At 40.7% G+C, this 27,969-nt stretch overlaps 3 protein-coding genes across 7 annotated transcripts; 1 reads left to right on the top strand and 2 right to left on the bottom strand.

Annotated features, from left to right (window-relative positions):
• Positions 1–18: 18 nt before the first annotated feature.
• On the bottom strand, positions 19–6,051 carry PLA2G12A (phospholipase A2 group XIIA). Its single transcript, XM_071431769.1, has 4 exons — positions 5,700–6,051; positions 3,999–4,075; positions 2,557–2,722; positions 19–1,501 (listed from the first exon to the last, which is right to left on the bottom strand). Exons 1-4 carry the CDS (start codon positions 5,917–5,919, stop codon positions 1,383–1,385), a joined length of 582 nt encoding a protein of 193 aa, XP_071287870.1. The 5' UTR covers positions 5,920–6,051; the 3' UTR covers positions 19–1,382.
• A 2,427-nt stretch (positions 6,052–8,478) lies between these two features.
• On the bottom strand, positions 8,479–22,950 carry CFI (complement factor I). The gene is made up of 12 exons (XM_071431760.1): positions 22,418–22,950; positions 20,469–20,748; positions 19,744–19,888; positions 18,231–18,409; positions 17,114–17,224; positions 15,426–15,542; positions 14,246–14,284; positions 13,663–13,766; positions 12,965–13,080; positions 11,985–12,262; positions 10,771–10,872; positions 8,479–8,924 (listed from the first exon to the last, which is right to left on the bottom strand). Exons 1-12 carry the CDS (start codon positions 22,475–22,477, stop codon positions 8,707–8,709), a joined length of 1,749 nt encoding a protein of 582 aa, XP_071287861.1. The 5' UTR covers positions 22,478–22,950; the 3' UTR covers positions 8,479–8,706.
• GAR1 (GAR1 ribonucleoprotein) lies at positions 22,825–27,886 on the top strand. Of its 5 annotated transcripts, none has more exons than XM_071431765.1 (7): positions 22,827–23,078; positions 24,290–24,457; positions 24,541–24,695; positions 25,560–25,619; positions 26,029–26,164; positions 26,868–26,978; positions 27,371–27,886. In XM_071431765.1, the coding sequence occupies exons 1-7, from the start codon at positions 22,865–22,867 to the stop codon at positions 27,382–27,384; spliced, it is 858 nt and encodes a 285-aa protein (XP_071287866.1). In that variant the 5' UTR covers positions 22,827–22,864; the 3' UTR covers positions 27,385–27,886. The 5 variants fall into 5 exon arrangements, with proteins under 5 accessions (XP_071287865.1, XP_071287866.1, XP_071287869.1 ...); XM_071431768.1 differs by having other exon boundaries at positions 22,937–23,055; positions 24,249–24,457; XM_071431764.1 differs by lacking the exon at positions 27,371–27,886 and having other exon boundaries at positions 22,825–23,078; positions 26,029–26,928.
• Positions 27,887–27,969: the final 83 nt, after the last annotated feature.

The raw sequence follows: 27,969 nt of genomic DNA, 5'->3' as shown, positions 1-27,969 counted from the left end.
CCTTGAGGTACGACCAAAGAACTTTAACAGAAACTTTTTGTTTATGAAGCCCTTACATTCACTGTCATGTACACTAAGCTCTAGTGACAAACAAACCAAAACCACAACTGGTAAAGAAAAAACACACAAAATTATATCACATTATACTCTATAGTCCAGTGAATTTTATGCATTTAATTTCTACTGCCTGTTCACAGATGCAATATTTTAATTTTCATTCCTCTCCTGTGAATATTTAAAGCAAATTGCTTTTTAATGAAAACAAATCATTATCTTTCTAACAGAGGACCTAATGCAGAACTTAACTAAGGACTGACACCTGTAGATAAGCAATAAGTACAGAGAGCAAACCCCAAATAATTCAGACATCAGGTGATTTTAGCTAGAGAAGTCATAGAGGGAACAAGTGACAGAAGTACAGGCTCATATATCCATCAGCCTCACAGAGGGAATCTTAAATAAGTTTTTTGGGCACACTGATCTTAACTGTGGAACTTAGTTTTAGTTTTCATCAGAACAGACTAAATGAAAGCAAAGATGAATACAGTAGCCAAGTTGTGCCACAACAGAAATATAAATCAACATATATCCTTTCCGTGCATATAATACACAACACAAAATGTTTTATTCAAAAACAGACATTTGATGAATTTTTTAAAAATAACATAGAAACTACATTTCACCATTCTGTCAAATCAAAAGTATATCCTTAGGCTGCAAACTGTTCATTTTACTGGACAGCCCTTAAAAGGATCAACGTATTTGATCTGAAAAGTGCTGCAGAAGTAAGGCATTGATATAGAATCAGGTAGAAATATGTAGTGCATGTACATTGGCTTGGGGCGTTTTCCTGGTTTTTTAACAACAAACCTGCAGGACCACATACATGGGAGAGAACTCAAGGCAGTTGCAGCAGAAACACGCAGGTACAGGTTATGTAAGATGTTTCATATTGGTACACACAACACACTCTCCTGTTGAACCCATCAGATGCTTCAACTGCTAGCAAACCTAAAATCTGACCTGTATTAAAGATCACCTGAGAATTCAATATAACTCTTTGGTGCCTGTGATGTCCCCACTATGGAGTCTTCTTGGGAACATTAAAATGGCACCAGCATTTTATAATGGCACGCCCTAGGTGAACATACACCAAAGGAAAGCAATTTCAGTTCCCAAGCTTCTGGCATAAAATGGAGAGAAGGACGACTTGTTTCTTTTTTACATGAATGAGAATATTGTAGTGATCTTCAAATCAGTAAATTCATGTCAGTGTTTAATGTATCATTGTCTGAAAAGCAGGAAGTTTGTAACCAAAGCCTTGCTTCCTTTTGGCTGGATCTTCAGTTTTGTTCTACACCACGAGATCTCGGTGTCTTCTCTCAGAGATCTGTCTTACCCTCGTAATGACACATACAAGCAGCTCTCTGGCTGTCCAGGTATGGTTTGCATCCTAAATGTATAACTGCATCAAACAGCAGCTGAACAGTCGATTCACAAGCTGCAAGCAAAGAAGAGTTCAGTTAAAAGTACTCTTTGAGTGGAATATTAAAAAAACTAACAGGAGAAAACTCTGTCAAACTGAGAATGACTCTAAGAAAGAAGCAATTTTCTCTGGGCAAAGCAAACAGATTGTCAAATGAAAGACTGAACCAACACAGAGTGATTTAAGTTTTGAGTAAAGATTTTTTATATGCCAAACAAAATGAAAATTCATTGCATATGGAATGTTTTCTGTGTTGGAAACATACTGAATCTTGGAAGATGAAAGAGCTGGTTTACCTTCTCACTCTCTGCATCCCAGTTTATGCAGAGATTGCTATCTTTAACATCAGCTCAACAGAATTGAACAAATATTGACCAGTTCTGACACTGAAGACTGACATGATGATTTATTTACAGTTAGATAAATTTGAGAAGTTCAAACACAAGATTGTTCTAAAAACTTACTGCTCTCAGTGGGAGTATTTACTGTGAAAGTGACATTGTCCAAGTTAAAAAGTGGTTATGTCATGTATCCATCAGATGCAGGCCAAAAACCAGAAGAAATATCATATGGTCTGTTACTGAGAAACCTAACATTTATTCACCAGGGGACAGCATTAACTACTTCCACTATGACTGTTTATTATTTTAATACCTTATTTCATACAGGGAAAGATTCTGTATTTTCCTACAGTTTACTAGCAATCACACATAGAAGTTTAGAAATCACCCAGCAGAACAGTCATCCTACAGCTGTTACAGTAAATGCAAGAATTATACGTGCACTTTGATCAAGTTCTATTCCAATATTCATACTCCCAAATGGGCAGCATTATTTTTCCCCTAAAGTTAAAACTAACCTTAATTCAAGTTAGTTTTAACCCTGATAATTTTCCTGTGCTGTGTCACTGCTCTGTTGTACAAGCATCTGGGCTGCACAGCAGAAGGACAGAACAAAGCATCTTCCATCAGCTTATGGAAATGTGGCCTTGCTGCACTGCACAAAGATTCTTTGCCAAGTTAAGCTCAGGTCAAACTTGAAAAAAAAAATAAAGGCTTTTTCACACTTACCCTGGACACTCTCTGAGATTCCAAGAGTTTTCTGCACATCTCTGCAAATTTTTGAGAGGCAGGTCTGAAACTGCTCATCACAATCATTTTTGTTATTGCCACAAGTATCATAGCATCTGTCATGGTGATTGCAGCACTTTGTCATTGAAGGGATACCGATGTCAAACTGTGAAGAAGACACACACACACCTCCATTGGTATTCCAGCATAAGGAAAATACAGCCTATGGACAGACTGTAACAGTTAAAAATAAAAACTAATGGGATGGGTTAAGATAAAGACAGTTTAGTAGATGAATCAAAGAAGTAGTACACAGTACACAATTTTAGAATTTAAATTCGTTTTAAATTAGTTTAAATTTAGTTTTTAGATTAAAATTAGTTTAATTGTTGAGTTAAACAGTTTTAAATTAAAAATTAAAAAAAAATATCTAAATGCTAGATGCTTCACAGATGAACTGAACTGGAACCATGTGAAAATTGTTTTAATTTTTGTAATGACAACTCTGATGTTGTGTGGAATCCCTCAGAAAACAGTAATATTTTGCTTCAGGGCTAAAGTTAAATGTAAAGAAGAACTGGAAATGGAAAGAGAACTGAGAGACTTTCAGAACAGACGGAGCATAAAGATGCATATTCTACTGGGTTTTGGGGGTTTTTTTATTTGCAGCCTCAGCATTTAATATAATGTGTACTTGTGTAATACTGTACACAGTAGATGAATTAAAAAAATATCCCAAAATAAGCAGTGCAAAAAGCATTCAGCACATTTCAAAGCAGAGGGGATACCAAGCCCATCTCTGAGCAACAGCCACCTGGAAGTCACACACAGCTCTGCAATGACCCCCTCCCCACCTTCTCCCAGTGCTCCAGTTTTTATTGCTGGGCACCACTATACAGTATGGAACACCCCTCTGTTCAGTGTAGTCTGCTGCCCAGCTGTGTCCCCACCCAGCCTCTTGCCCAGCCCCAGCCTACACTCTTGGGGTGTTGGATGGGCAGAGTTGGGGGAAAAAAGAAAGTCCCAAAGCTGGAGGATAAGAAGCTGACTCCTATTTTCTTTGTAGCATTAAGGAAAAAGGGTTAGTGTCAGTCAGAACAGCAAGAGTCATAGCCAAACCCTCCACTCTCACATGGCTACAGCTGCAGTTATGCAATGCTTCCAAGACTGTGCAAACAAAACACTAAACCAAACACTCAAAACCCAAGAAGTTTATCATCGTTACATTTTATGCTTGTAATCTTTGAAAATGTTTATGCTAGGTTCGTTTACAATACTAACACTTCCCATATGTTGTTACCAGAGCATGTGTTAGGAGCTGATAAGAACAAGGACCTTATATATGGATGCTGTCTCAGAAGGGGGAATGGAAAAAGTCATTATATTGAGGAAAGCTGATGTATGAAAGACACACAAAGAAGCCCCAAAATGGAAATACTTACCTGAACTCCAAACAGAGGGGATCCACAGCCATTTGGTGGTGATGGTTTATATCCGTAGCGAGGAACGGGCCTTGATCCTGAAAAAGGGAATTTGTCATGTCTCAAATAGATTTTTTTGCACAAGATTTTAGTAGTTTTAAAACTCACCACAGACATTTGTTTGGCTCAAGACAGTATCAGTTGTATTTTTAACTTAAACTTAATTCAGGCACCTGCATATCAACAATTCTTTCCAAATTACAACTTAGGGGTACTAAGCAATTTTTTTTAGAAAGGGGGACAAGGCACCTGAGCAAGTGTCAATGTTTGCTTCCTATGTTAAAAAAAAAATTACTGAAATCCATGTGTTGGTTAAGTATGCAATATAGAGGAGTGTATTAACAGAGTACTTTAGTGTAATTTCATTAATACTTCTGTGCTCTATATGCAACCAACAGTAGTTCTCTGATTTTTTTATCTTAACTGGGATGAAACATTTTTATTTCTACAGCTTTAACATTAATAGAATTTGAATTAGTAGAGACTGCTAAACTCATATCTCCCTGAATACTCACTGGTGCAGCAAACCAAGCAATTCTGCATCCCAAGTTAAGAAAGACTGTGTAGTTAATTTGAAAAATGACCCTCCCGTTCATTCAGTAGTGGAAGCAATCTGAAGCCACAGTTAAATGTAATAGGGAAAAAACCCATTTGAAAGATGGACACTTCAGCACAGAGTGTAAATGTCACAGTGTCCTGGCCACTCTTGTAGAGCCAGCCAGGGTGTCACCATCAGACTCATTTCCTGACTTAACAAATAACCTGACACAGTAAACTGGAGTGATGTGATCCCAGCACGACAGGCTATGCCAGCCTCCCATTCTGGGGTGCTCTTGAGGCGCCAGTGAAAAGTCTGGAAAGAAATCCCATTTCTGGAGCATCGCCTGCCTGGCACTGGGGATGGGCACAGCACGGGAGGCAATCACAGAATGGGTCAGGCTGGAAGGCACCACAGTGAGTCATCTGGTCCAAATGCCCTGCTCGAGCAGGCTCATCCTAATAATAACAGTCTAATATAATAATAACAATGATGATTATGATAATAATAACCATCGTCATCTACCAGGTCATGCCACCTTGAGCTGCCTCAATTATAGTTCAGGTAAATCAGGCAGCTGAAGCGCAGGGAGGAAGCGCAGATCACAGATGTCCTCTGCTGGTAGCAGCAGGACACTTAGAGCAGGATGCATTCCTTCCTCTGGCAAACGCGGCTGCCATTAAAACCTGCTGTGCGAGCGTCACTTCGAAACAACATATTCCATAGCTCAGAGTTAATAAGCTTTTCTGTCCCAAACCGAAATGCTCAGGAGTGCTCATAAATAACCAGCCGGGAGAGAGTAACTCTTCTCACTCCAGGGTTTTTCCCTGGACACATCGGCTACATATTTGACAGTAATAAGCCTTTCCCCGAGGGAAACGTCTTGGAGACGTTTAAAAGGAGCTACTTAAAAGTCGCCTTACGAGAACAGCTTACGTGTACACATGCTCCGTACACGTTACACACGTATTTAAACACACATACACGTGCAGGAGCTCGCTCGCCGCGGTTCATACACGTATTTATTTACAGGAAAGCACGCCGGGAGAACTCAGCGGGGTTTGCCCGGGAGCGGCGCTGGGCCGCCCTGCCCGGGACAAGGGTCGCGCCCCAGCCCCGCTCACCGTCGCTGCACTTGTACTGGCAGAGCCCGTCCTCGCCGCCCAGCAGGTCCAGGGCCGCGTTCAGGTACATGTCGATCTTGTGCACGCCATTGCGGATCGTCTTCAGCGTCATCCGCCAGTCCGGGGTCTGCGGCGCCTCCTGGCCCCGCGCCGGCCGCCAGGCGCAGGCCGCCACCAGCAGCAGCAGCGGGGGCAGCAGCGACAGCCGGGCCGGGGCCATGCCGAGCCCGCTAAGCCGCTGCCTTCTCCTCCGCCGCCCGCCCGGCCCGGCCCGCTGCCACCGCCGCCACCGCCACCAGGGCCGCCATGGTCCCCGCGGCCCCGCCCGTGCGCCCGCCCGCGGGGAGGGGCCTCAGGGCAGCGCCGCGGAGCGCTCCGTGACCTCTCTGCTGTGTGCCCTCAGCCCTGTACCCTGTGCCGTGTCCTCTGTGCCCTGTCCCCCTCAGCCCTGTACCCTGTGCCGTGTCCTCTGTGCCCTGTACCCTGTGCCCTGTACCCTGTGCCGTGTCCTCTGTGCCCTGTCCCCCTCAGCCCTGTACCCTGTGCCGTGTCCTCTGTGCCCTGTACCCTGTGCCCTGTACCCTGTGCCGTGTCCTCTGTGCCCTGTCCCCCTCAGCCCTGTACCCTGTGCCGTGTCCTCTGTGCCCTGTACCCTGTGCCCTGTACCCTGTGCCGTGTCCTCTGTGCCCTGTCCCCCTCAGCCCTGTACCCTGTGCCCTGTGCCCTGTCCCCTCAGCCCTGTGCCCTGTCCCCTCTGCCGTGTCCCCTCAGCCCTGTGCCCTGTGCCGTGCGCGGCCCTCCGAACCGGGGCAGCGACAAGCGGGACCTGCCCTGGTACCTGGCAGCTCGGCGCTGCCCCCGGAGGTACCGAATTTTGTGACGATGTTGGGTGGGAAGGAAACTGACCCGGCCGTGTTTGTACATGAGTGGCTCTCGTGACATCGCCAAAAGTGCAAGGCGGGGTTGTGAAGCGGAGCGAAATGAAAGTGTATCTGTTAAACGGTAAAAGTCCAGTCTTGATTTGTTCAATAGAAAAATCAGACCAGAATGAACTTGCTTACTAAGAACTGTGTTTGGTTTTCAGAATTTTAAGAAAAATTTATATCTAAATGATAGAAGCTTCACAGATTAACTGAATTGGAACCATGTGAAAATTGGTTTAATTTTTGTAATGAAAACTCTGTGTGATGTTGTGTGGAATCCCTCAGAAAACAGTAATATTTGGCTTCAGGTCTAAAGTTAAATGTAAAGAAGAACCAGAAATGAAAAGAGAACCGAGAGACTTTCAGAACAGACAGGGCATAAGGATACATATTCTACTTTTTTTTTTTTTTTTTTTTTTTTTTTTTGGTGGGTTTTTTTTTTTTCAAACCTCAGCATTTAATGTAATGTGTACTTACCTAATGAAATTGATGGGAAAAGTTCTTCACACAAAAATTAAGTCAAACAAAAGAGGGAGCTCTCTGTATATCTGTCCAGCGTTTTCCTTTATAGGCTTTCTTTACCAAGACCCTGATCCAGCAAAATAATTTCTGTGTAGGAATGTACTAAAATGCTTTCCTAAATAGCAAATTTTTTTGAGTGTGTGTGTTTCTTAAGAGAAGGAATTCATACCCTTACTTTAGTTATTTTGGTGACTGATCTTTACATGACAGAGTCATGCTGATGTGGGGTTTTTACAAGTCTGGAAGATGAAGAAAAGTCAATGAAAATGTAAAAATTGTTGTTGTCAGACTGTGCTGAATTATAGAAGAAATAGCGCCACAACAACTGTGTTGTGTGAACATATGCAATTTATTCAGCAGGTTAATTTAGAGAAATAAAGTGAAATAGATATTGAAAGTATTTGTCATTAGAATACAGTGAAAAATGTTCTAAAGCTATTGATCACTTTCATACAACTGGCTGGAGCTATGTGAGCTTTGTGTTGAGGGTACCAATCCACAAATCAAATTCTACTGCTTCAAAAAGAATTTGTGCACACTTTTTGTGAGCAGCTCTTGCTGAATGGGAAGGTATTGTGTATAATAGCCTGGTGGTTTTTTTATGACAGCAAGAAGTCTAACTTTGTATCTGCTACATGGTTTTGTAGAATTAAATCTATGTGTATAAGGTATTGTCTTTTTACATATTTATATTGCTATATAAAAATGTATAAGAATACAGATGCACTTAGAGTGTGTGATAGTGTGTAGAGTAAAACTCTGCTTGGTGTTGAGAGTTTGTTGGATACCTGAAATATAAATACATACACAGAGATCTTAAGATGTAAAGATGCTTTTGATTTAAGTTGAAGATTTAAGTTTCAAAATTCCTTTGTTGTTTGTGACCAGGTGCTGTTAAATTAATAAAACTTAAGAGCTACAAAAATTGCCCCAGGCTAGATGATCAGATGATGTATATTGACTAGATATTGTCTGACTTTGTAGCTGCAAAAAATACCAAGGAGATTTATTATTTGAGTAATTGTTGCATTAAAACAAATCTCATGGTCATAGCCAATCTGTTGATTAATAGATGGGCTGAAGTCTTCTTCTGCAATAAGCCTAAGGAATCAAGTGCCAGGCCAGGCAGCCTGCTGAGGGTTTCTGGTGACTTAGACCTTGAGACGATGTAAGTTCTTTAAAGCAGACTGGCTGCTGTCCTTTCTGTGAAGTTCACATATTGCCAGTGCATTTTCCAACTACTGCTTCCAGTATCATTATCCCTTTTAGCTAAATAAACAACAGCAACTGAAATGCAATGTGAAAAGTGGAAAAAAAACAATATTACAAGAAAAAATATTTTAATATCTGCTTTTATTAGGGACCTTTGCAGTGGGCTTGTGCCTGTAAAATTCTCTTCCCACAGGCTCTGCAAAAATGTGATATTCAGAGAGTGTTAAGAATTTTCAAAATACATTCCTTGAAGATTTGTACTGATTGTTGCTAAGTTATGTGACAGCTGATTATGGAAAAGGACTATTTTTGCATAGGTGATATGAAGGAAGCATTGAATTTTCTGAGCTTCAGAAATTGTACCGTGAAATGAGACCCCTTGATACATGGTGGCTAATCCAGTCGAAGTAGCTGGCAACTTGTGTGTACACACCAGGGTGACCAGGCTCGCCACAGTTCTCCCCCCAGCTCACAATGCCCCACACGTAGGCCACGTCTTCTGCATCAAAGCACACCAGGGGGCCTCCTGAATCGCCTTTGCAGCTGTCTGTGGAGCCATCGTAAGTACCTGAAGAGGAAATAAAAAGCAAAAGTAAATGAAGGTACAAGCTGGCACACAAGGCAGAGCTCAGGGGATTTTTCAGGTCTGTGTCGCTTCCTGACAGGTGTTTGCCTAATGGTCACCAGTAAAGAAGATTCTGAACCTCTTCAAGTCTGTTACTTCTCATTTCAGGTGCAGGGCTTCTCTTTATACTTGTGGCTAGCCCAAATTCCTATTTGCTTTTTCATCAGTCTTGTTTTATGCAGTGCAATAGAGAGGAATTCAGCCACATTGCCTACTGTAAAAAGTAGCCCATAGAAATGGAACGAGGTATAAAGATCTGTGCACTGATTCCTTTGGAAGTGAAGATACCATAATGTGTGTACACCTCTGTGTCTGCCTTTGGTGTCCTCTCTACCCAGTAATCCATTGTCCAGAGTCATCTGTTCAATTATTCTCTTTACCAGCTTTATGAAAACAGGTGGGCAGATGAATCCTGGGATGGGAGGGAGAGCAGCTGTCTCCAAGTGCCCCCACTGCATGGTTGGTCTCAGTGAGGACCTTCAGCAACACCAGGTAGCAGCCCTGAGGCACAGGTGTGCAGGATCCAGTGCCCTTTGTGCTTCAGTGTTCACAAACCTACTTATTTGCAGGTCAGCAAACCCAGTGTTCATGAAAAAAAAAAGAATCAAGATGGTTGTGATATAAGCAGAAATGTTGCTACAGAGCTAGAATATGATTTATGGTTTTTACCTATATACTCAGTAAAAGTTAATTAATTTCTAACACCCTTGCTACACTTTCTTGCTTGACTGACTATCCTAGTATGAAGGAAGCACAAAGACAAAGCACAAGTCCCTAAGCTTTTAAAAAGCTCTTTCTTGAATCTGTACCTTACTGAGAAAGAGTTATGTAAATTGTTCAGAGTTAGGATTACTAATCCTATGAAACAAGAATTTATTGCCTTTAATCAGTTTAATTAATACTTGCTTGTATTACTAACTAGTGTGAGTACCAGCCCTTTATTTTAAAGTTTTTATTTGCATCCCCTTTCTGATGTGGTACTGTCATTGTCCCCTCATGGTAAAGTATGATGACTTGAAATATATTGAAGAAAAGGGAGATAAGTTTTAGAACTGGTGCAGTAAATAAATCCAGTATCTTACAGATGACATCCTGAATTTATCAAAAATTATTTTGCTTTTATATCTGGTTTTAATTTTCTTGTTGAGTAGTTTGCTTCAAGATTGTCTTCACTTTTTGATTTAATAAACAGTTGAAACCACCTGCCCTGTGAGTTGAATACTCACTGCTCTTTTCGTCATGTATTTGGCAATACATTTTGTCACTTGAGAAGCAATAAATGTGTATTCAAAAATCCTCATTTTAATACTAGGAGTGACAACCAGTTTCCTGGACAGACTAATCTAAGTTTGCAAAGTTAATTGTATTTTCCTGGCATGCAGTGTGGTAGAGGCAAATGTCTAAACAGATGAATTCTACTCAACAGGGCTGTGTGTTCTAGGACAGGAATTTGCTTAAATATATTGCTGAATCAGAATTAAATACATTAAAGGTTGGACATTCAGTAGGCTGTAAAGTGCTTTTGTATTTAGAAAACATATCTCAAATTACATGCAGAAATTTGCCCAAATAATTACAGAAACTTGTCATGCTGTTATCTGAACTCTGTTTACAAATAAGTGTACAATGGTGGATGCCACAGGCTCCAGTGGCTGGAATGTAGCCAACAGTGATATTGTGGTAGTTTATTTATTGTCTTTCTTAAGTCTAGAAGATTCCCAGCCCGTAGGTCTGGCCTAAATGGAGAGCTTGGTAGTAGAGAAATTATAATAAGAAAATTGATGCTTACCTGCACATGCCATTTTTTTAAAAAATCGTCCTGGATACAATTCAGAACAATTGTGAAATAAATTAACATTTCCCCACTTGAGGATAAATTGTTTTGTGTAACCTAGGAAAAAAATTCAAAATTTAAAATTACAAGTACACATTAGAGACATTTAATATAATAATTTGAAAGTTAGTTATTTACTTATTTACAGAATATTATCTTCAGTCTTATAAACCAGAAGCCTTAAACTGCCACTAATATTTACCCCATATGAATTACAGTGCATTGGCCATATATTTCAAAATAAAAACAGAGTGGTTTAGTTGCAGTGTAAACTACAGTGCTTTCATTTTGTGACATTTTCACCCTTTCCATTTCCTTGTGTTCCGTGGAGCTTTTTTCCTGTGTTTTCCATATGAAGGTTTCCAGACCTTGGAAATGGGTACATTGTTTTTTGTGAACTGGAGATGTGGCTGTGATTCATCCTTATTACCTTTTTTCCAACTCTGCTCTATCTTTATGGAGCAGTTACTGAAGATATGAGCGAGGTATGTATCCACAAGTCTAAAGAGATGCTCTGTTTTGTTCTCTGTCCATTTGCTAGCAATTCCCAACTTTGCATTTGCTGGGTGGATGCTACTGAGTATGGAGAGGAGAAACCTCCCAACCAGTATGTGGTAGCTCCAACACCACGCTGTAACACTGTGATACAAAACAAATGCTTCCCAAATCTTTGAAAGTATGATTATATTTGTCTCTGTGCAAGCTTCTCTGGGCTGAACCCAAGCATGGCAGAGACGGGATGTGCTGAGTTTCATGACTGCTGGCTGCAGCTCAGATCCTGTTGGGAAGGGGACAGAGGACAGGCTGTGACTATGGGCCCCTCTGAGCTACCAAACAACATCTGTTACATGTCCTTGACAGGTCTCCTCAGCTGACAGAACTATTAGATGGACAAAAGGTAAATTTCTTACTTCCAGGGTAGTTTTCATCCAGGTGTGTCTTCCATATCAATCTACAAAGTAGCTGAAACAGCAGAAGAAGCAGTACAGAAAAGAGAACCTAACAGTGATACCTGAGTGCCAAACCACAACCTACATTTTCTGTACTCAGCCTCTTCTGAGTACTTAGTGCACAACTGTTTTTCAGCCTTTTCAAAACAAAAGCTCACCCCAATTAGGAAATTAGTTATACAAATAATACATTCCTGAAGTGAGCACTAAAGCAAATACCTTTCTCTAGTCCCCATCCAGAAATCTTGCATCTGTCACCAGTCTTAAACATGTACTCTGACCAGGGGACACAGGCAGGTATGCTGTTCTCTTCCAGGGAGCATTCTCCAAGCCCAGAACCTTTCAGCTCCAGCAGAGCAATGTCATTTTCATATGTTGTTGCATTGTAATTTTCATGAATTATCACTTGGTTTAGTTTGAAAGTATTTGTCTCTTTGTCATAGGCTATTGTGTTCAACATTCCAACCCAGACAAGGTAGAGGTGGACCTGATTTGCCCTGGAAAAAAGCAGTGAAATAAACACAAGTCTTACATTTGGTTTAAAGCTGTTAAGTGTTGCATTTTATTGAAGTTTTTATAGAATTAAAATCCATATTAGATGCATATATTTTCTTTCTGGACTTAATGCCCAGGTTTTTCTGAAGTGTAGCAATTCAAGGCAGATGACACATGGTGAGTACTGCAACTAATAACAAAAAATATGTTAAAACTGGGCTCTGTTTAGTGTTGTGACAAACATAAAGCAGGTATTTTTGCTCCTCCGATAAAAGAGTGAGCAGATGTGGATGGGAATGGCAAATGGTGCACGTCTGCTCTTGGCTTGTTCTGGGGAATATATAACCCCAGGGACATTCTCTGGGAACAGATCCTGGACTTCCACAAGGTAGAGATGGAGAAGAGATCTGTTGTATTTAACTTCAAGCAGAGTGGTTACAATGAACCTTTCCTGCCTGCTGCTATCTGACTGAAGTATGCCATGTCTCTTCAAACTCATAGTTAACTTTTTATCTTTCTATTCACTGCCAAAACGCTCTGTTTGCTCTGAATCTTCTTCATCCTTAATGGGGGTGAGTCAGTGTTTTAAACTGATCTATTCAACAGACAAATGGAAATTAACAAACACGTAGCTGAGAAGGGCAGCAGTATCCAAATCAATTTTTCTGCCTTGCAAAAAGAATTTCAAAATGAATTCTTTTTACCTGACACAGTGAGCAGCAGTCAGAACCCAACAGCCACCAATATAAACCCCTCCACAGTACACTGTGGAACCTTCATTGCTCATGTCTTTAATTGCCACTTGCCAAGGAAATTCACCCTATTCAATCAACAAACACAAATAAAGAGAAATCATTACAATTGTACAACTTTTAGGGCATAAAGGGAAAAACATCTGATTTTAATAAAAGATGTGCTATCCAGAAGTTACATCAGATACAAAGGATATATATACAAAAATTCAGTAATTTTATTCAATTTTATTCTGACTTTGTGCAATATATCTTTACCTCCAGCTTTTAGTCATGAAACCCCTTGTAGTCAGAAAAACAGATGGAAGACCTCACGTGGTTTGAATACATTTTTGTTATATTCTGTTTCAAAGCCACAAAGTTTAACTCCATTATGCCAGAATTGTTATTTTTGGCTGTAGTATTAATAATTTCTCTGAGTAATTGTCAGTGTCTATTTGTACTTCAATGCTTAATTTTGTAAGTCCATATTTTACTTTATAAACTGTGCTTCTCTTTACTTACATTCAGTGCAATGCCACTACTGCTGCAAAACATGACATAAGCATTGTAGCTGGTTTTGTTATTTCCATAACTTTAACAGAAGGAAAATAATGCCCATTTAAATCAATGCTGAACAAACTCATATCTGGTAAAGTTGGTTTTTTTACCTTTCCAGCAATCTCTCCACCTACAATTCTTTTCCGTCGAGTTAGTGTGTGATTCCTAATACCACAGTGCACTTGGGGAAGAAGTGTCTTTATCATTTTTCTTTCTTTAACAAAAAGGAAAAATGTATTTCAGAATTCAGGTATACATTCTTGCTAAAATTTGAGTGCTGTGAATATGCCAGTAGCTGAAATAGCAGGAAAACAAAGACCAAAAATATTGGCATCTGGTTTTGCTTTCAAAATTGCTTGTGCCTGAGCATCACATTACTTCTCTCCATTTTTCAATGCTGCATGCATTCAGGCAAATAATTTAAGGATGTTCCCCTAGGTTTGCTGAGAGTTTACCTCAGCTGAGAGTTTACCAGTTGCCAAAACACGCAGATGTATGTCCTCAGCTAGGATGAATTATTATGGCATTCCTGAAGTCAGTGAAAAGTGAGACAAACAGTAAGTCCCAGAGTATATATTAGTAAATTACAAAGTCAGAATATCTGAGTGTTCTAGATCTGAGCAGCTGGCTGGTAGCTAGAAAGTCACTAATAAGAGGGTATACTGGTGATTATGGAGGGCTAATTACACTTACCTTTATCCATACTGTTATTTTCAGCACCTTCTTCTTTGCCTGTAGTATTAACAAAATACTTAAATTATCAGCAAACATTTACTTGAATATATGTGCGTGTGCCATGATGATGGAGCACATTTTAAATGCATAAGGGCATACTGTTCTCATGGAGAGCAATACTCTCCAGCCTGGTGCCTGCTCTTTCCTTTCCCCCTCCTTTTCCCCTTTCCCTTCCTGCCGGGCACTGTTTGGCTGCCTCAGCCTACAAATGACCAGCAGCCAGCAGATACTCACTCATAACTACACAACATCTACTCACTCTCCAAGCCTAGGGACCCCTTCTGCCAGGGAACCCTGAGAAACTGCCCTTTTTTATTCGTGATCTCTGGGGAGATGTCCCATTCTCCTCCACCAGAAACAACTAAAATTTCTCCTCCTGCCCCGGTGACCTATTGAAACTTTCTAAAACTCAAAGGAGCATTAAGTAACAGGTTTTTATTTGGTCTTTTCCCCCCAATTTAGATTATGATGATGGGTACTGTGTTCCTCCTTTAATAGGGTAAGGGAGAATATTCAGCATGAGAGGTAAATTAAATGCTTGCTGAATCTGGTTTGTCAGCTTTTATTCAAACAAAGTGCCCATTGAATTCAGTCCCTGTATGGGGGCTGAGCATTGTGTCTGTTCTCATGTCACTGACAGTAATGTTTACATTTAGAGTTCAGTTTACCTGCCATTTACCAGTAGTTTTTATTTTTTTGGCCTTAGACTTTGTCTCTCTCGAGAACAAGGAAAACATTCTAATTTTCAAACAAAACATAATCTTTTCAACAGAGAGGGGAAAAGCACAGAAGAATTATTATATTGACAAGCTTGTTGAATTCCTCACTTGTGAGGAAAGTATTCCTGTTTCTTACACTTTCTTAGGGGATACCAGTATGATAGCTGGCCACATAAAGAAAAGACATAATCTGCCTTAAGCTTCCCAAAACATCATCTGTTTCTTCCTTCCTTTTGTTATCTTGTCAGGCTTTTCCAGAAAGAAAGGAGAGAAAATTCTATGACCTTTTCTTCCTACTATGCGTAACATAATATTGGGAAGACTGGTTCTTGCATAATAAATAAAATAGTACTGTGTATTGTGTAGCCTCTAGTTAAAATTGAGCTGAATGAAAGAAACAAAAACATCTTTCAGAAGACCTGCACAGATAGCTCCAGCTTCATCCTCTCCTGTGAGGCAGTCAATTTCTTTGTTGCAGACACTCTTATTTGGAATACAGATGTTTGACCGGCAGTGGAAACTGTTTTCTCTGCACTCTGTAACACAGGAGAATTACAAATGCAAATCACAGGATGATTTGGTTCAGCAACCTCACACTGTCAGAGAGCTTTTTACAATCTAAACCAAATGTATATCCATGTTACAGGGGACCTGCTTGTCCATAAAGAGATTACAAAAGCAGGCTCTGTGCATCTAAACAAAATGAATACTTGGCTTTCCTCACTTTAAAATCTTGGAACTGTAAGATTTGAAAAATGTATATCTCTGTTACCACTGCAGCACTGCTAGACTTGGTGTCACACCATACCAGTTTCATCCATAAAAATGTCCACACTCAACCTCAGCCAAAAGATCTCCAATTTTGCCAGCATTACTGATCACCTCAAATGAGGAACTGATGATGCTTGTGCCAAATCCCACCCTCCAAATCAGAGATCAAGCTGATTTTTGGTTGAATGAGCTAACCCTAAATGCAGGGTTAGGAATCAAAAGTCCTGACAGGAAAACACTGGATGAAGTAACGTACCTCTTCTAAAATTCTTGGTTATGTGAAAAAGTATTATGAACTTGAGAACCCCCTTCCTTTTAAATTTTGTGATCCCTTTGAATGTAATCAGAAGCAAAGCAGCACATGAATTCATGGCAGGGTCTTTTGAGCTAATTTAAAATCTTATGTCAATCTTCTATTTAAGGAATTTGTCTTTAATAGAAAATAAGGTAGTTCTCTAAAAGTATCCAGATATCCCAAGATTATTCAAAGACCAATGAACGCAGTTGAAATACTTACTTTGATTTCAGGAAGCATTGTTTTCAGCCCATTCAGCTGAAACAGCACTATTTTTGTCATGTGGAGTCCAAATACATGTCTACTAAATATATGAAATCACAGGTATTTATTATTTTTGTTCTAAAATTACTATGACCGTGTTTCCACAATTATCTCATTAAAATTACTTACAATTGCAACACTACAAAATTAAGGTTATGGAGGGGTAATGATGGGATTTGTCACCCACATTAGCATTTGGCTAAAATGCTGAAACACAAATTTTGAAAGTATTCTCCTGCATTCAAGTCATGCTAGATCCATTCCTCATTTCTAATCAGAATTTTTACAGCTGGAATTGCAGATGCTAAAGGAGTGACTGCTCATGAACAAGCAGTGTGCCAGGAAATCATCACAGATGTTCCATGGATGATCTTGTATTAGTAACACATTTAAGGGAGATCTTACTTTGGTTTAAAGATAGTTCATTGGAAAACCAGTGTCTTTGTTTAATAACTATTGGTTTTTTCCAAGTAAAAGTACATTTTCATGCTATCAGGACTAATTTTTTGTATCAATATTTAACAGCCTCCTAAATGATCTCATTGTATTTTCTCATTCTCTGAAGAAATCCAGATTCTCAAGAGATCACTTGTCTGCTTCAAAATGGTATTTAATGCCTGCTTTTTTGCACTTGCCTATGTGTACATTATGGTCAGATTTGTTTAATGTAGTGACTTAATGGAAAAGAGAATTTAGCTGTTACATCACTGTAAAAATTCTTTGTGGGTGGATTTCTGCTGAAATTATTTTGAAACACCTGACAGAGGAAATTGTTACCTCTACAGCACAGTTCATCACTCAGGTCTCCACAGTCATTGATCCCATCACAGGTTTTATTCAGAGAAATGCACTTCTTGTTGACACAGTGAAACTCCCCATCTGAACAAACTGTTCATCAAGATGAAAATGAAGTTAGTGTGGAGTTGACTGTAGGTTCATAATTGCCCAGGGAAATGCCCTGCCTGCACGTTGGATTCTGTCAGCAGTTTGGCCCATCAGCAGTAGGTATGCTGGGGCCCAGTCAGGTGAATAGGAAGAATTTTTTATTGCTTTGGTTGCTTTTCACCAGGGTTTCAGCATGACCACTCATTTTCTTCCTCCAAATTAGCCTGGCAAAAGGGAATTTAATTTCTTCTAATGAAAGGACTGGTGAGGACTAAACCAGAAATGATCAATTCAAACCCACTATAAATGATTCAAGGGACTAGGATGATGGAGGTTCCTCCTCTAGAAAGAACTCATCAAGAGTCTGTGAATAACTGCTTTTGTAAGAAAAAATGAGATGATTCGTAGCACTTCCTCCAGTCAGCAGCATCTCAGGCTATGCTCACCAGTGCCAAAGAAAGCTCCCTACAGGGAATGAAAAGCTGTTAGAATTCTAAACAAGGCTTTGATTCCCCCTTTACAGTGAGAAACTGAGGAGTCCTGAAACCCCCACAGAAGACACCAGCAGTTTCCCACTGTAGTCATGTTTGTCTGGCTGCGGTGCTAGTGGTGTGCTAATTGATGTTTCTCAAACAGTGAGCACCACATTGTCACCTGTCTCCTCACCAGTTAAGCCAGGAGAGGTAAGAGTCATGGGATACAATATACCTTGATACCCTTGGAAGGGATAGTGGAACAAACAGAACCATGGATGAAATAAATTTCCTTTATATCTGTAAAAATACTTTGGGGACAGCAGTGATTTTTCAAACTTGAAAATTCAAGATGGTCTTGACTCCAGATTGCCTCAATTGTCTTAAAGTCTACAAAATGATGATTTAAAGTGATCAAAAGGTTTCAGTGTGGGTTTTCTGTGGCTGAGAGTTCAGCAAATTCGGTCCTCATTATTTAAAATATACTTAAAATGTAAAAACACCAAATAGATATTAAACTAAAAAGATCTACTAACCTCTGAGATTTTCATGGCACTGCAGGCTAACCAGTCCCTCATTACTATCTCTTGATTTCATCTCTATGTGACATTCAGCAAGACTTGTCTCTAGGCCCCTGCAACTTATTTGCAGACAGTTTAATGAATTTAAGGCAGATTCTGTGATGCTGGAAGTGACTTGGTAATATTCAGCACCTCTGTGAAGATAATAACAACAAATTATTTAATTTCACAATGGATTGTCCACTGCTTTTATTATTTAGAAGTTACACAATTTTCCTCAGTGTCAAAGAATTTTGGTCACGGCTAAGAAAAAGAGCAGACTAGCAACTGGAGTTGTCTAGGCGTAAACAGGAGATGTTTACTTTGGAAGAAGTGCTAATTTTTGCAGGCTGCTGTCCCCAAATGCATATGTAGGTCTATGAAAGTCACTGTGTATCACGATGGATAGAAAAGTCTCCTTATGTAGCAGAACCTGTAAGCTCAGACCTCTGTCTCTGTGTGTACATGGGTGAGCCATAACTTGGGAACCATCCTGCATGGGGTCAGCTATCCTTGGTCCCATCCAAACCACTGAATACTGAGCAAGCTCAAGCCACTGCAAGGCTGGGATTGATAAATTTTATCTTTCTTGGTTTTACCTGAGCAGTATTCTCCTAACAGTGTATGATCCCCTATTTGAAAGAAATATGGCTCGAGTAAGTAAGTAACTAGGGAGGCTTTCAATGAGACTCCATGGCTGAATGCTCTGTCCAGGGCAAACTCCTCTCTGCTATCTGAAGATACACTGATCAGGACTAGGAAACACTTGCTTCTCACCTAGAGAGGCACTGCAATAGCAGCTTTAGTTTTCTGGGGACTTTTTTTTATGTTTGTTTTTTTTTTTTTTTTTTTTCTGGTAAGGTTGGGAAGGCAACGCTACCTAAGTTATGTTACATTCCAGGTGTAAATTATTATGTACAGGATACAGAGGTGACTCTATAAGGAGCTGAATACGCAACTTGGGTTATGATTGTCGTCATAGGAAAAAGAACAAAGATGGCTGTGTGTGACTTCAGCCATCCCTGGAGCCAGAGCAAGCAGTGGCAGCAGGGGTGAAGGAAAAACCCCATGTTCTGCTCCTTGTTAGTCTGGCTAATGCAAGTGGCAAAACAGAGCTGTACCCTGTTGTCATCTGTCCTGAGAAACCTTTCTCTGCACACAGATCATTGCTCACAGCTACTTGGGGGTGGTCCATCCATGCATTTTCCCTAACACAGGCCTGAGAGAACCCCTCTACACTGGTCTTCATCTTTATTTTAAAGCAAAACAGTTATGGTTTGTATAGTTGTAGCCTGTAACAGAACACAGAAATCTGTGTTCTGGCTTTCACTCTCAGGTGTCAGTTTAGGAAGTTTTATCAGAATATTGTAGCCAATACATCGTTCATGAGTTTTCTGTCTTAACTGTTGGCTGTGATTGACACTTCTGTAAACATCACTACTTTTTCAGATGCCCTGCAGTTATCCAGAGATAAATTTCCCAAACTTACAATTCAAAGCCAAGGTGCCTGCAAGCCACATTTGCTTCATTCATAGTCCATTCACTAGCACACACAAAACTGTCCTCTTTGTGATTCACGGGTTTTACTCGAAGCAAACTTGAATCTCCATGACCCAGAGAGACTGAAAATGTTTCTTAAAAAATAAAAAAGAGAGAAATGAAAAAAAAAAATCCCCAAACAAAATCATATTATATAGATGTATCTAGTAGAAAGACAGCACAAAAGCAAATCAGGATTAGTTTTGTATTTACTGCCAAAGTTCATATGGAAAGAGCAGAAGACTGGGAATCAGAGGCTTCAGGAATTATTCCTGAATTAGTTCTGAGGGTTGACTTTGTGTCTTTGAGCCTGCTAATTTCTCAGAATATGACAGTTTAAGGACAAATGAGGGTAATGGGTCCATAAGAGTACTTGAAGATCTACCAAGAACAGGTTGCATTTTAGTATAATGACCTTCTTTAGGGAATTTTTGATAACCAACCAGTAATACTTGGAGTGAGAGGGCCACATCCTACTTCTATTACCTGTGTTGCAAAATGCCTGCAGCAGTCTGTGTAGCAAAACCAGCAGCAGGGTGACCTGGGTGTGTGACTTTTCATTTTCTGTTTCATGCTGTCACTAGTGCAAGAAAACTAACAGACTTTCTGTAGATAGTGTAAGCATCTCCTCAGCCACCCCTGATGGATAGATTTTGGAAAAGGAGGTGTGAATACCTTCAGGCTTGCACGGTCCCCTGTGCAGAAACTTTGCTTTGGGCTGCTGGCACTCATAGCTCTTCAGCTGACAGTAGGTACGGAAGTTCTTCCCTCTGTTAGAACAAACTGCAGAGCCGTTCTTTGGGCACTGGTAGGGAAGCTTGCACAGGCACTTTCCCTCCACACATCGTTCCCATGGGTGACAAAAAACTTTCTTACAGGACTTGTGGGTGTATTTGTTGCCCAAGCATTCTTCTATGAGGTAGTTGTCTTGCTCAGCTGGCTGGGCAAGTTTAACCTGTGGAAAATGGTTTTCTTCAGCATTAGATGGTGCTGAAAAAATAATAAATGCTGCTACAAAAAATATTTTAAATGAAAGCAAGATTAGGGACTGTACCAAGAGTTTTGCAGATCCCTTCATTGACCTCAGCAAAGTGTCCATTTATAAGCCTTTTCCTATCTAATCAGAACTTTCTAAATAACATTTATAGAGTTTATTCCCTTGTCTTTGGCCACCTCGTCTCTCTCACTTTTTCTGAACTCCTTTTTTCTTTTTGGATTATTTACCTGGTGTGATCTTCAGTCTTACTGATCTCCCACAAACTTTATACCCTTTACTTTTCAAACATCAGCTGAAGTGCACAGCAGACTATAAACCTTTCTAAAGGCACTGGTTTATAACACATCCCAGCAATGGGACAGTAAGCAGATTAAAACATAAAGAAATTTAAGCACCAGAGAAAGAGAAAAATAGCAATTTGGTTTTTTTTATTCCTAAGATTTGTTTTATTGGCCTGGTTGACTTTGGATTTCAATATCATGTGTAAATATTTATTAATTACTTACTAGCAAATGAATCTATAATTAAATTAATTCTTTGTTTTCCAGAGTCCATGTGACTGCTCAAGTAACAAGTACCTCAAGTACCTTAACAAGTATCCAAAAGCAATTTGAAAATTAAGTGCTTATCCTCATCAGCGTTTTTCCTGTGTCTTGCACAGCAGTGGGTTTGCAGGGTGGCTGCTGGTCATCACTGGACTGCAGGTACAGACTGTGACCCTCCCTCTGATGGCCTCTGGGTGAGTGGCACCTGTGTTTGTGCAGCTCTCTGCTGACTTCAGTGCTGGCTGAGTGCTTTTGCTTACTAAGATCTGTGGGTAGGATGAATCTTTGAACATGGAAAATATATATGGATGGCCTCTGTGTAAAAATGGGAGAAAAACATTAGTCCTCAAATGTGATTTATCAGCTTTGACTGTGTCAACTGGATCAATAGAGCTGAAGTTTAAAGTTCTCATGAAGAAATCCTGCCCACAGTACAGTCAGGGAGGATGTAGCTGGGGCAGAATTCAATCCAATACCTGTCCTTTTCATGGCTGTATAATCTTACTAAATTCTTCCTGCTCTTCTTGGGTCAGTAGGATCCAAACTGTGAGCCAGATCCGCCTTGGCACAACTCCCATGTTGTGCTAGGTGTTCCTCCTCAAGGGGAACAGCAGGTGCTGATTTTTATCTCAGAACTTCTCTGAAAGACTTGGGTTGTGCTGAATGCCCAGCCCAGATTGGCTTTCCTGGACACTTCTGCCCAGACAAAATCCTCAGGAAACCTTCTGGCAGCAGGAGAATACCATACTGCCATATTACAAGACTGCAATCCCATTTCTCAAAAAAAGGTGTGGAAAATTGCAGCACCTTTCTGTGGTCAGCTATACTTGCAAATTTCGTTTAGGATAGGATCCTGATTAAAATCTTTTCCACAAACCTGTTAGCATAAGCCCCAGATAGAATCAAAGCATTAAAGAGAAATAGCAAACTTCAAACATTCAGGCTGGGCTAAAACAAATGTATGAAGCACAAATACTATGAAAGGAACTTTAAAAAAAATCAATTTGCTTTGCTTTTATAACAATAAACTGTTTATTAAACGTTTTAAAAAATTACTGCTAGCACAATAAAACATATCTTACCTCTGATCCACAAAGACAAAAGAGACACAAGAAAACCAAGCAAATGGGGAGCATTCGCATGATGAAATTTTATTTCTCTTCCTAGACAAATTCCTCTGGCTGGGATTCTTTTGAATGTCAGCTGTTAGATCTGGGTTTAATTTTTAACCGTTAGAAAAACATTTTCAAGTGTATTTAGAAATAAAGTACAGGATCCTCAACTATTAACCGATAAATCTGATCTCTCCAAAAGAGCCTGCTTTAACTGTTTTTATTGGAAGTGGATGGCGAGATAACAAAAGCAAAGCCCTTGAAGTAAATGATTAAAAGGAAGCGCTTGTCGGGATTGCATTTAGCGCTGAGGAGTCCAATCGATGCCTGGCCCCGGCTCCCCTGGCCGTAGGCGTTGGTGAGTGCGGGGTTACCGCGTTGTTAGGATCAGCGCTGTTACACCCGGGGTGTGTATCTATGCCGAGCCCTCCGTGGCTGTCCCGCCCATCCCTCGGGAGCGCGGCACGCTCGCTCCCGGCGCGCCGCCATTACCGGGAATGCAGAGCCCTTTGCGACACTGTCGGCCGGCAGGGCCCTTTCACTTACGGCAGGCAGCCCGGTTTGCGGCAGCGCGGGTGTTTCCGGGCGGGCGCGGCGCGCACGTGCAGGTACGTCTCGCGCTGCCGTGTCCGTCTGTCCGTCCGTCATCCCTCAGGGAATGGCCCGGGAGCTGGGGTCCCCCCGCCCTGGCTGCAGGCCGCGTCCCAGGGCCCTGTGAGGCGCTGAGGGTGCGCGCCCAGTGCGGCCGAGCCCGAGCAGTGCGGCCTCCCGAGGGAGCCTCCCGAGGTTTAACGGGGCCGAGAGGAAGGGTCGGGACGACCCCTGGTACCAACACGGGCTGGCGGGGGGATGGACAGAGGGAGTGCAGCCCTGCCCAGAAGGGCTTGGGGTACTGGTGGGTGACAGGATGGACCTGACCCAGCCATGGGCACTCACAGATCAGAGAGCCAAACCTGTCCTGGGCTGCATCCAGAGCAGTGTGGGCAGCAGGAGAGGGAGGGGATTCTGCTGTTCTGCTCTGCTCTGGTGGGATCCCACCTGCAGGGCTGCAGCAGCTCTGGGGTGCCCAGCACAGAAAAGAAAGTTTTTGGAGCAGACCCAGAGGAGGCCACAAAGGTGGTCACAGGGCTGGAACACCTCTCCTCTGCAGTCAGGCTGAGAGTGGGGATTGTTCAGCCTGGAGAAGAGAAGGCTTGGGAAGATTTTAGTGCCTGAAGGAGGCTACAGCAGAACTCTAGAGGGACTTTTCACAAGGGCACATAGTGGTAGAATAAGAGAAGACAGTTTTAAACTGAAAGAGGGCAGGTTCAGATAGGATATGAGAAAGAAGTTCTTTACTGTGAGAGGGGTGAGGCAGTGGAACAGGTTGCCCAGGGAAACTGGATTCCCCATCCCAAGGCCAGGCTGGATGGGGCCCTGAGCAGCCTGTGGAAGGTGTCCCTGCACACAGAGGGTTTGACCTTTAGGATCCCTTCCAACCCAAACCCATTCTATGATATTCTGACTTTGTGCCACTTGTCGGGCTGGGGACTGCCATCAGATGTGACATCTTTATACAGATGAGTGAAAGATGACTAGCTGATCACTGCTAGTCACTTTTTGCAGTTGGATGTTGCACTGGATGACATCCTAGGTGCAAACTTGATTTTTCATAGGCCAGCATGTTTTTAGTGAGGATTGAAAAGGACAAACCATTAAATTAACAAACCAGGCTGACAGGAGACTGTGATTTGTACAGCAAATCAAATGGCACGCACCTTTTATATCTTAAACAACTGGGTTTTTTTTGTTCACAATGCAGGAAACATTAGAGAATGTCTTTTCGTGGAAGAGGAGGTGGAGGAGGAAGAGGAGGTGGAGGAGGAAGAGGAGGTGGCTTTAACCGTGGAGGAGGTGGTGGTGACAGAGGCGGCTTCAACCGCGGCGGACGAGGTGGCTTTGGACGGGGAGGTGGAAGAGGAGGCTTCAACAGAGGAGGATATGACCAGGGCCCTCCAGAAAGGGTAGTTTGTAAGTTACATGGAGAAACTTCATTTATTATTTTGCTTAGATTGTCTGCTCCAGCCCTTTAGCTTGTTTGTTCTTTATTTCAGTGCTGGGAGAGTTCATGCATCCCTGTGAAGATGACATAGTTTGTAAATGTAAAACAGAAGAAAACAAGGTGCCTTATTTCAATGCCCCAGTGTACCTGGATAATAAGGAGCAGATTGGCAAAGTGGATGAAATATTTGGACAGCTGAGAGACTTTGTATCCTTCCAAAAAATGTGTGATTTACAATATTTGTTTTTTAAAAATTGATTTTATATGAAATGGGATTTCTCTAGGATTTTAAAATAGTTCAGGGTTTGGCTACCAGCTATATGTGAGTCTTGCTGCAGCTGTAGGTGCTTCATTCACATTAAGTGCCTGTCTTAGAGCTTTTTTGGTATGACAGAGTACATGAAGTCAATCAGAGATTTTCACTCTTTAGCAGTACTGATGATGTGTTTTGGATCCATGGTGGTTCAGCTTGTTGCCTTTTCTGGCTAACTGACCAAATTTTCTGCTATAGGTTCTGGTTAACTGACTAAATTTTCTGCTATAGGTTACTAAGCCATAACATAGGTGGATTAAGAGCTTTTGGGTTTTTTTGTGTGTTAGGGGACCTTGCTCATGCTCCAGCACATTACTTAATTATAAAGTGAGTTTATACTAAGATGTCCTGTGGCTCATTGTCCCGTTTATTACTTTTCCTGCCCATAAAAGTGGGATGTGCCAGGACATCTCTGGCAGAGCCAGCTTGACACAGAGACACTGGGTACATTTTGTTGTCACTGCCAGATGGACAGAATCCATGACAAAAGCAGGATAGCTGAGGGAATAACCCAGCTGAGACTCAGCCTGTGTTGGTTGGTTGAGCACCAGTCCCTAGCTACGCGCAATTTCCTCTCCCACATAAAATGTGAAGTAAAATGTGCAGGTTTAAATCACCTTTAATTACAATTGTGATGAAATTTAGCTGAATTTATAAAATACTAACTTAGAAAATGTCTGAATGTTCCTTCCATGGACTGATCAAAATCACAGTTTTGCATATTTTATTACTGCAATGCTCCTTAAGGAAACCAACAGTATTTTTCAGTGAAACTGTCTGAGAACATGAAAGCCTCTTCATTTAAAAAAATGCAAAAGGTAAGTCAATCTCAATAACAAAATTTTACTGAATATCATCAGTTAGCTAAGTCTAATTTGTCAGCAGGTAATAAAAGCTTTATTAAGTTTTTAATAACTTTAAAAGCAGATTATCCTATGTAAACATAGGAATTAAGTTCCTTGTCCTTTCCAGTTCTGTGTTTGCCACATTACTCCTTTTCCTTGCCCCATGAGAAAAGATGCAACAAAATCACACAAATATCACCTATATTTTGGCAGCTTTTTAATTCTGGGGTTTACTTCTTCTGTGCTTTCTCTCTTTGGCTTTTTGCAGAGGACAGTTTGACATAATGGGATAAGACGAAATTGTGGATATTTGTAAAGGGAGATATTAATGTGCTTTTTAGTCTTGGAATTTTGAAAGCTTAATGGAATTCTCTTCCTGCAGTTTTACATTGATCCAGCAAAGCTGCTGCCTCTTCAGAGGTTTTTGCCAAGGCCCCCTGGAGAAAAAGGTGCTCCCAGAGGAGGTGGTAGAGGAGGACGTGGTGGTGGACGTGGGGGAGGAAGAGGCGGTGGTAGAGGTAAGATCACAAGAATGAAAGCTGCAGGATGTTGGAGTTACTTGAGATGCCATGGGTTGCTTTGGTCATTTGTTCTGTGGAGTATTTGTGTTTTGTTTTCTAAAGCTGCTGGTGAGTACTTGAATATCAACTGCATTGCAAATAAAAATGTTTCTGCTTGACTTTACAGAAAAGGCAGAGATACCTTTCAGGTGGTGAGACTGGCTAAATAACAACTCCAAAGCATAGGGAGGAGGGAATGCTGATTTATAACAACAGAAAGCTTTTTGAACACCTCAGTTAAAGCTGAAGTTTATCTCTTCTTTCATCACAGTTTCTTGCCTCTTTTCCATACCCTGCCCTTTAACAGCAAGGCACAAGTGTTTCGAAGTGGTTTGGTTTGTTTGGTTTAATGTTGAGTTGCAATTAATAGATAATAATTACTAATGGTCGTAATGAATTACTGGTTAATGTATGTAATTTTTTGCAGTCTCTTTAGTATTTTGGACATGGCACATCAGATATTAAGCAATACCTAAAATGCTCCAGATGGTCCCAAGAAGAAGCAGGCTACTAGTAATTGACCTGGTAACTGTCCAGCAATTGACAGTTTCTGGTTTTTTGTTGTTGTTCATTTCATTTCATAAGCTGTCTATGAATGAATTGTTGTACATAACCAAGAATTTACATGCTCCTCAAAGGGTAATTTCTTTCTTTTGTTTAGGAGGATTTGGAGGAGGCAGAGGTGGAGGAAGAGGAGGAGGATTCAGAGGAGGAAGAGGCGGAGGAGGAGGAGGATTTAGAGGAGGAAGAGGTGGTGGAGGAGGCTTTCGGGGTGAGTGTGGGGTTTTTACCTTTCCATAAGAATAGCTCTTAAAAAAAAAAAGCTTGTAAATATTAAAAAGCTTGTAACTATTAAAATAATTTAAAGCTTGTAAATATTAACAGAATGTTGTGATTTTTAATGTCTTAGAGTTTTTAGTCTTATAGTTTTTTTTAATGTCTTATAGATGTTTATAGTTAAAGACATTTCTATGCAAGACATTTCTGTGCATCCTGGTAGTTTAAACTGAAGCACAGTACTCTGCATTTGTTGATGCATGTGTAAAATCACATTAGGTTTTTGCATTTTATTCTATCAATTAATTCAATGTTATGTATAGAATTTGCTTTAAACACAACTAAGATAAGAATTGTTTGATGTATTTTTCTTTTCTCTTAAAATAGGAAGAGGACATTAAAAATGGAGCCATGAGTATCTCCTCATTGTCTTATCATGTCATCTGCAGAAGCAAAGAACCATGCAAAATTTATGTAAAGGACCTTGAAAATCTTTTTATAAAGAACTTGAAGCTACAAATGACAATTATTTTTACACTTCATGACTGTTGATGGATGCATGAGGAGAGTGTAGCCCCAGGTGAAGAGCTGAAGATTGCTCAGAATATGTGTAAACTTTTCTAACTGAGCCACGATTTGATGTTATTCTTAAACTGTTTGTTTCTGACAAGCAGTGCAGTCAGTGCTTAACTCCATGTTGGAGTTGGGAGTAAACAATCAGTTGAAATGGGTTTTCAAAAGACCCTACGGGTTCACTGCATGCACATACTTCAGTGTGAACTTGTGCATGACTGATCCTTGGTTCTCATCCTCCTTTTATATTGAATCTGGGCTGCTCTGAAATGGACATGCCGTTTAAACAACCTTTGTGAACCTTTTTTTATAAATTAAATTTCAAACTTTCGTGTTGATAATTTTTTAATGCGTAATAATGCATAAGAGAGAAGAGAGTAGAGTATATTTTGTGAATTTTTCTGTATAAATAT

The sequence above is a fragment of the Agelaius tricolor genome, unplaced genomic scaffold (genome assembly GCF_023055355.1).
Source record: "Agelaius tricolor isolate 1412-34295 unplaced genomic scaffold, bAgeTri1.0.p SCAF_8, whole genome shotgun sequence".
Lineage (NCBI taxonomy): Eukaryota > Metazoa > Chordata > Aves > Passeriformes > Icteridae > Agelaius > Agelaius tricolor.
This window is presented reverse-complemented; position numbering and strand designations above follow the sequence as displayed.

Bases quoted from the DNA above. Each gene is read 5' to 3' on its own strand.
- PLA2G12A (XM_071431769.1), bottom strand. From the start codon at position 5,919: ATGGCCCCGGCCCGGCTGTCGCTGCTGCCCCCGCTGCTGCTGCTGGTG. The intron at 4,076-5,699 runs GTGAGCGGGGCT...TCCCTTTTTCAG, and splicing joins CCAGTACAAGTGCAGCGACG to GATCAAGGCCCGTTCCTCGC. The intron at 1,502-2,556 runs GTAAGTGTGAAA...CTTTGCTTGCAG, and splicing joins AATCTCAGAGAGTGTCCAGG to CTTGTGAATCGACTGTTCAG.
- CFI (XM_071431760.1), bottom strand. From the start codon at position 22,477: ATGCGAATGCTCCCCATTTGCTTGGTTTTCTTGTGTCTCTTTTGTCTT. The intron at 20,749-22,417 runs GTAAGATATGTT...CATTTTCCACAG, and splicing joins TTTGTCTTTGTGGATCAGAG to GTTAAACTTGCCCAGCCAGC. The intron at 10,873-11,984 runs GTATTTGCTTTA...TTTTTTTCCTAG, and splicing joins TGGATGGGGACTAGAGAAAG to GTTACACAAAACAATTTATC.
- GAR1 (XM_071431764.1), top strand. From the start codon at position 22,865: ATGCCGAGCCCTCCGTGGCTGTCCCGCCCATCCCTCGGGAGCGCGGCA. The intron at 23,079-24,289 runs GTCTGTCCGTCC...GAGGAGGTGGAG, and splicing joins CGTCTCGCGCTGCCGTGTCC to GAGGAAGAGGAGGTGGAGGA. The intron at 24,458-24,540 runs GTAAGTTACATG...TCTTTATTTCAG, and splicing joins CCCTCCAGAAAGGGTAGTTT to TGCTGGGAGAGTTCATGCAT.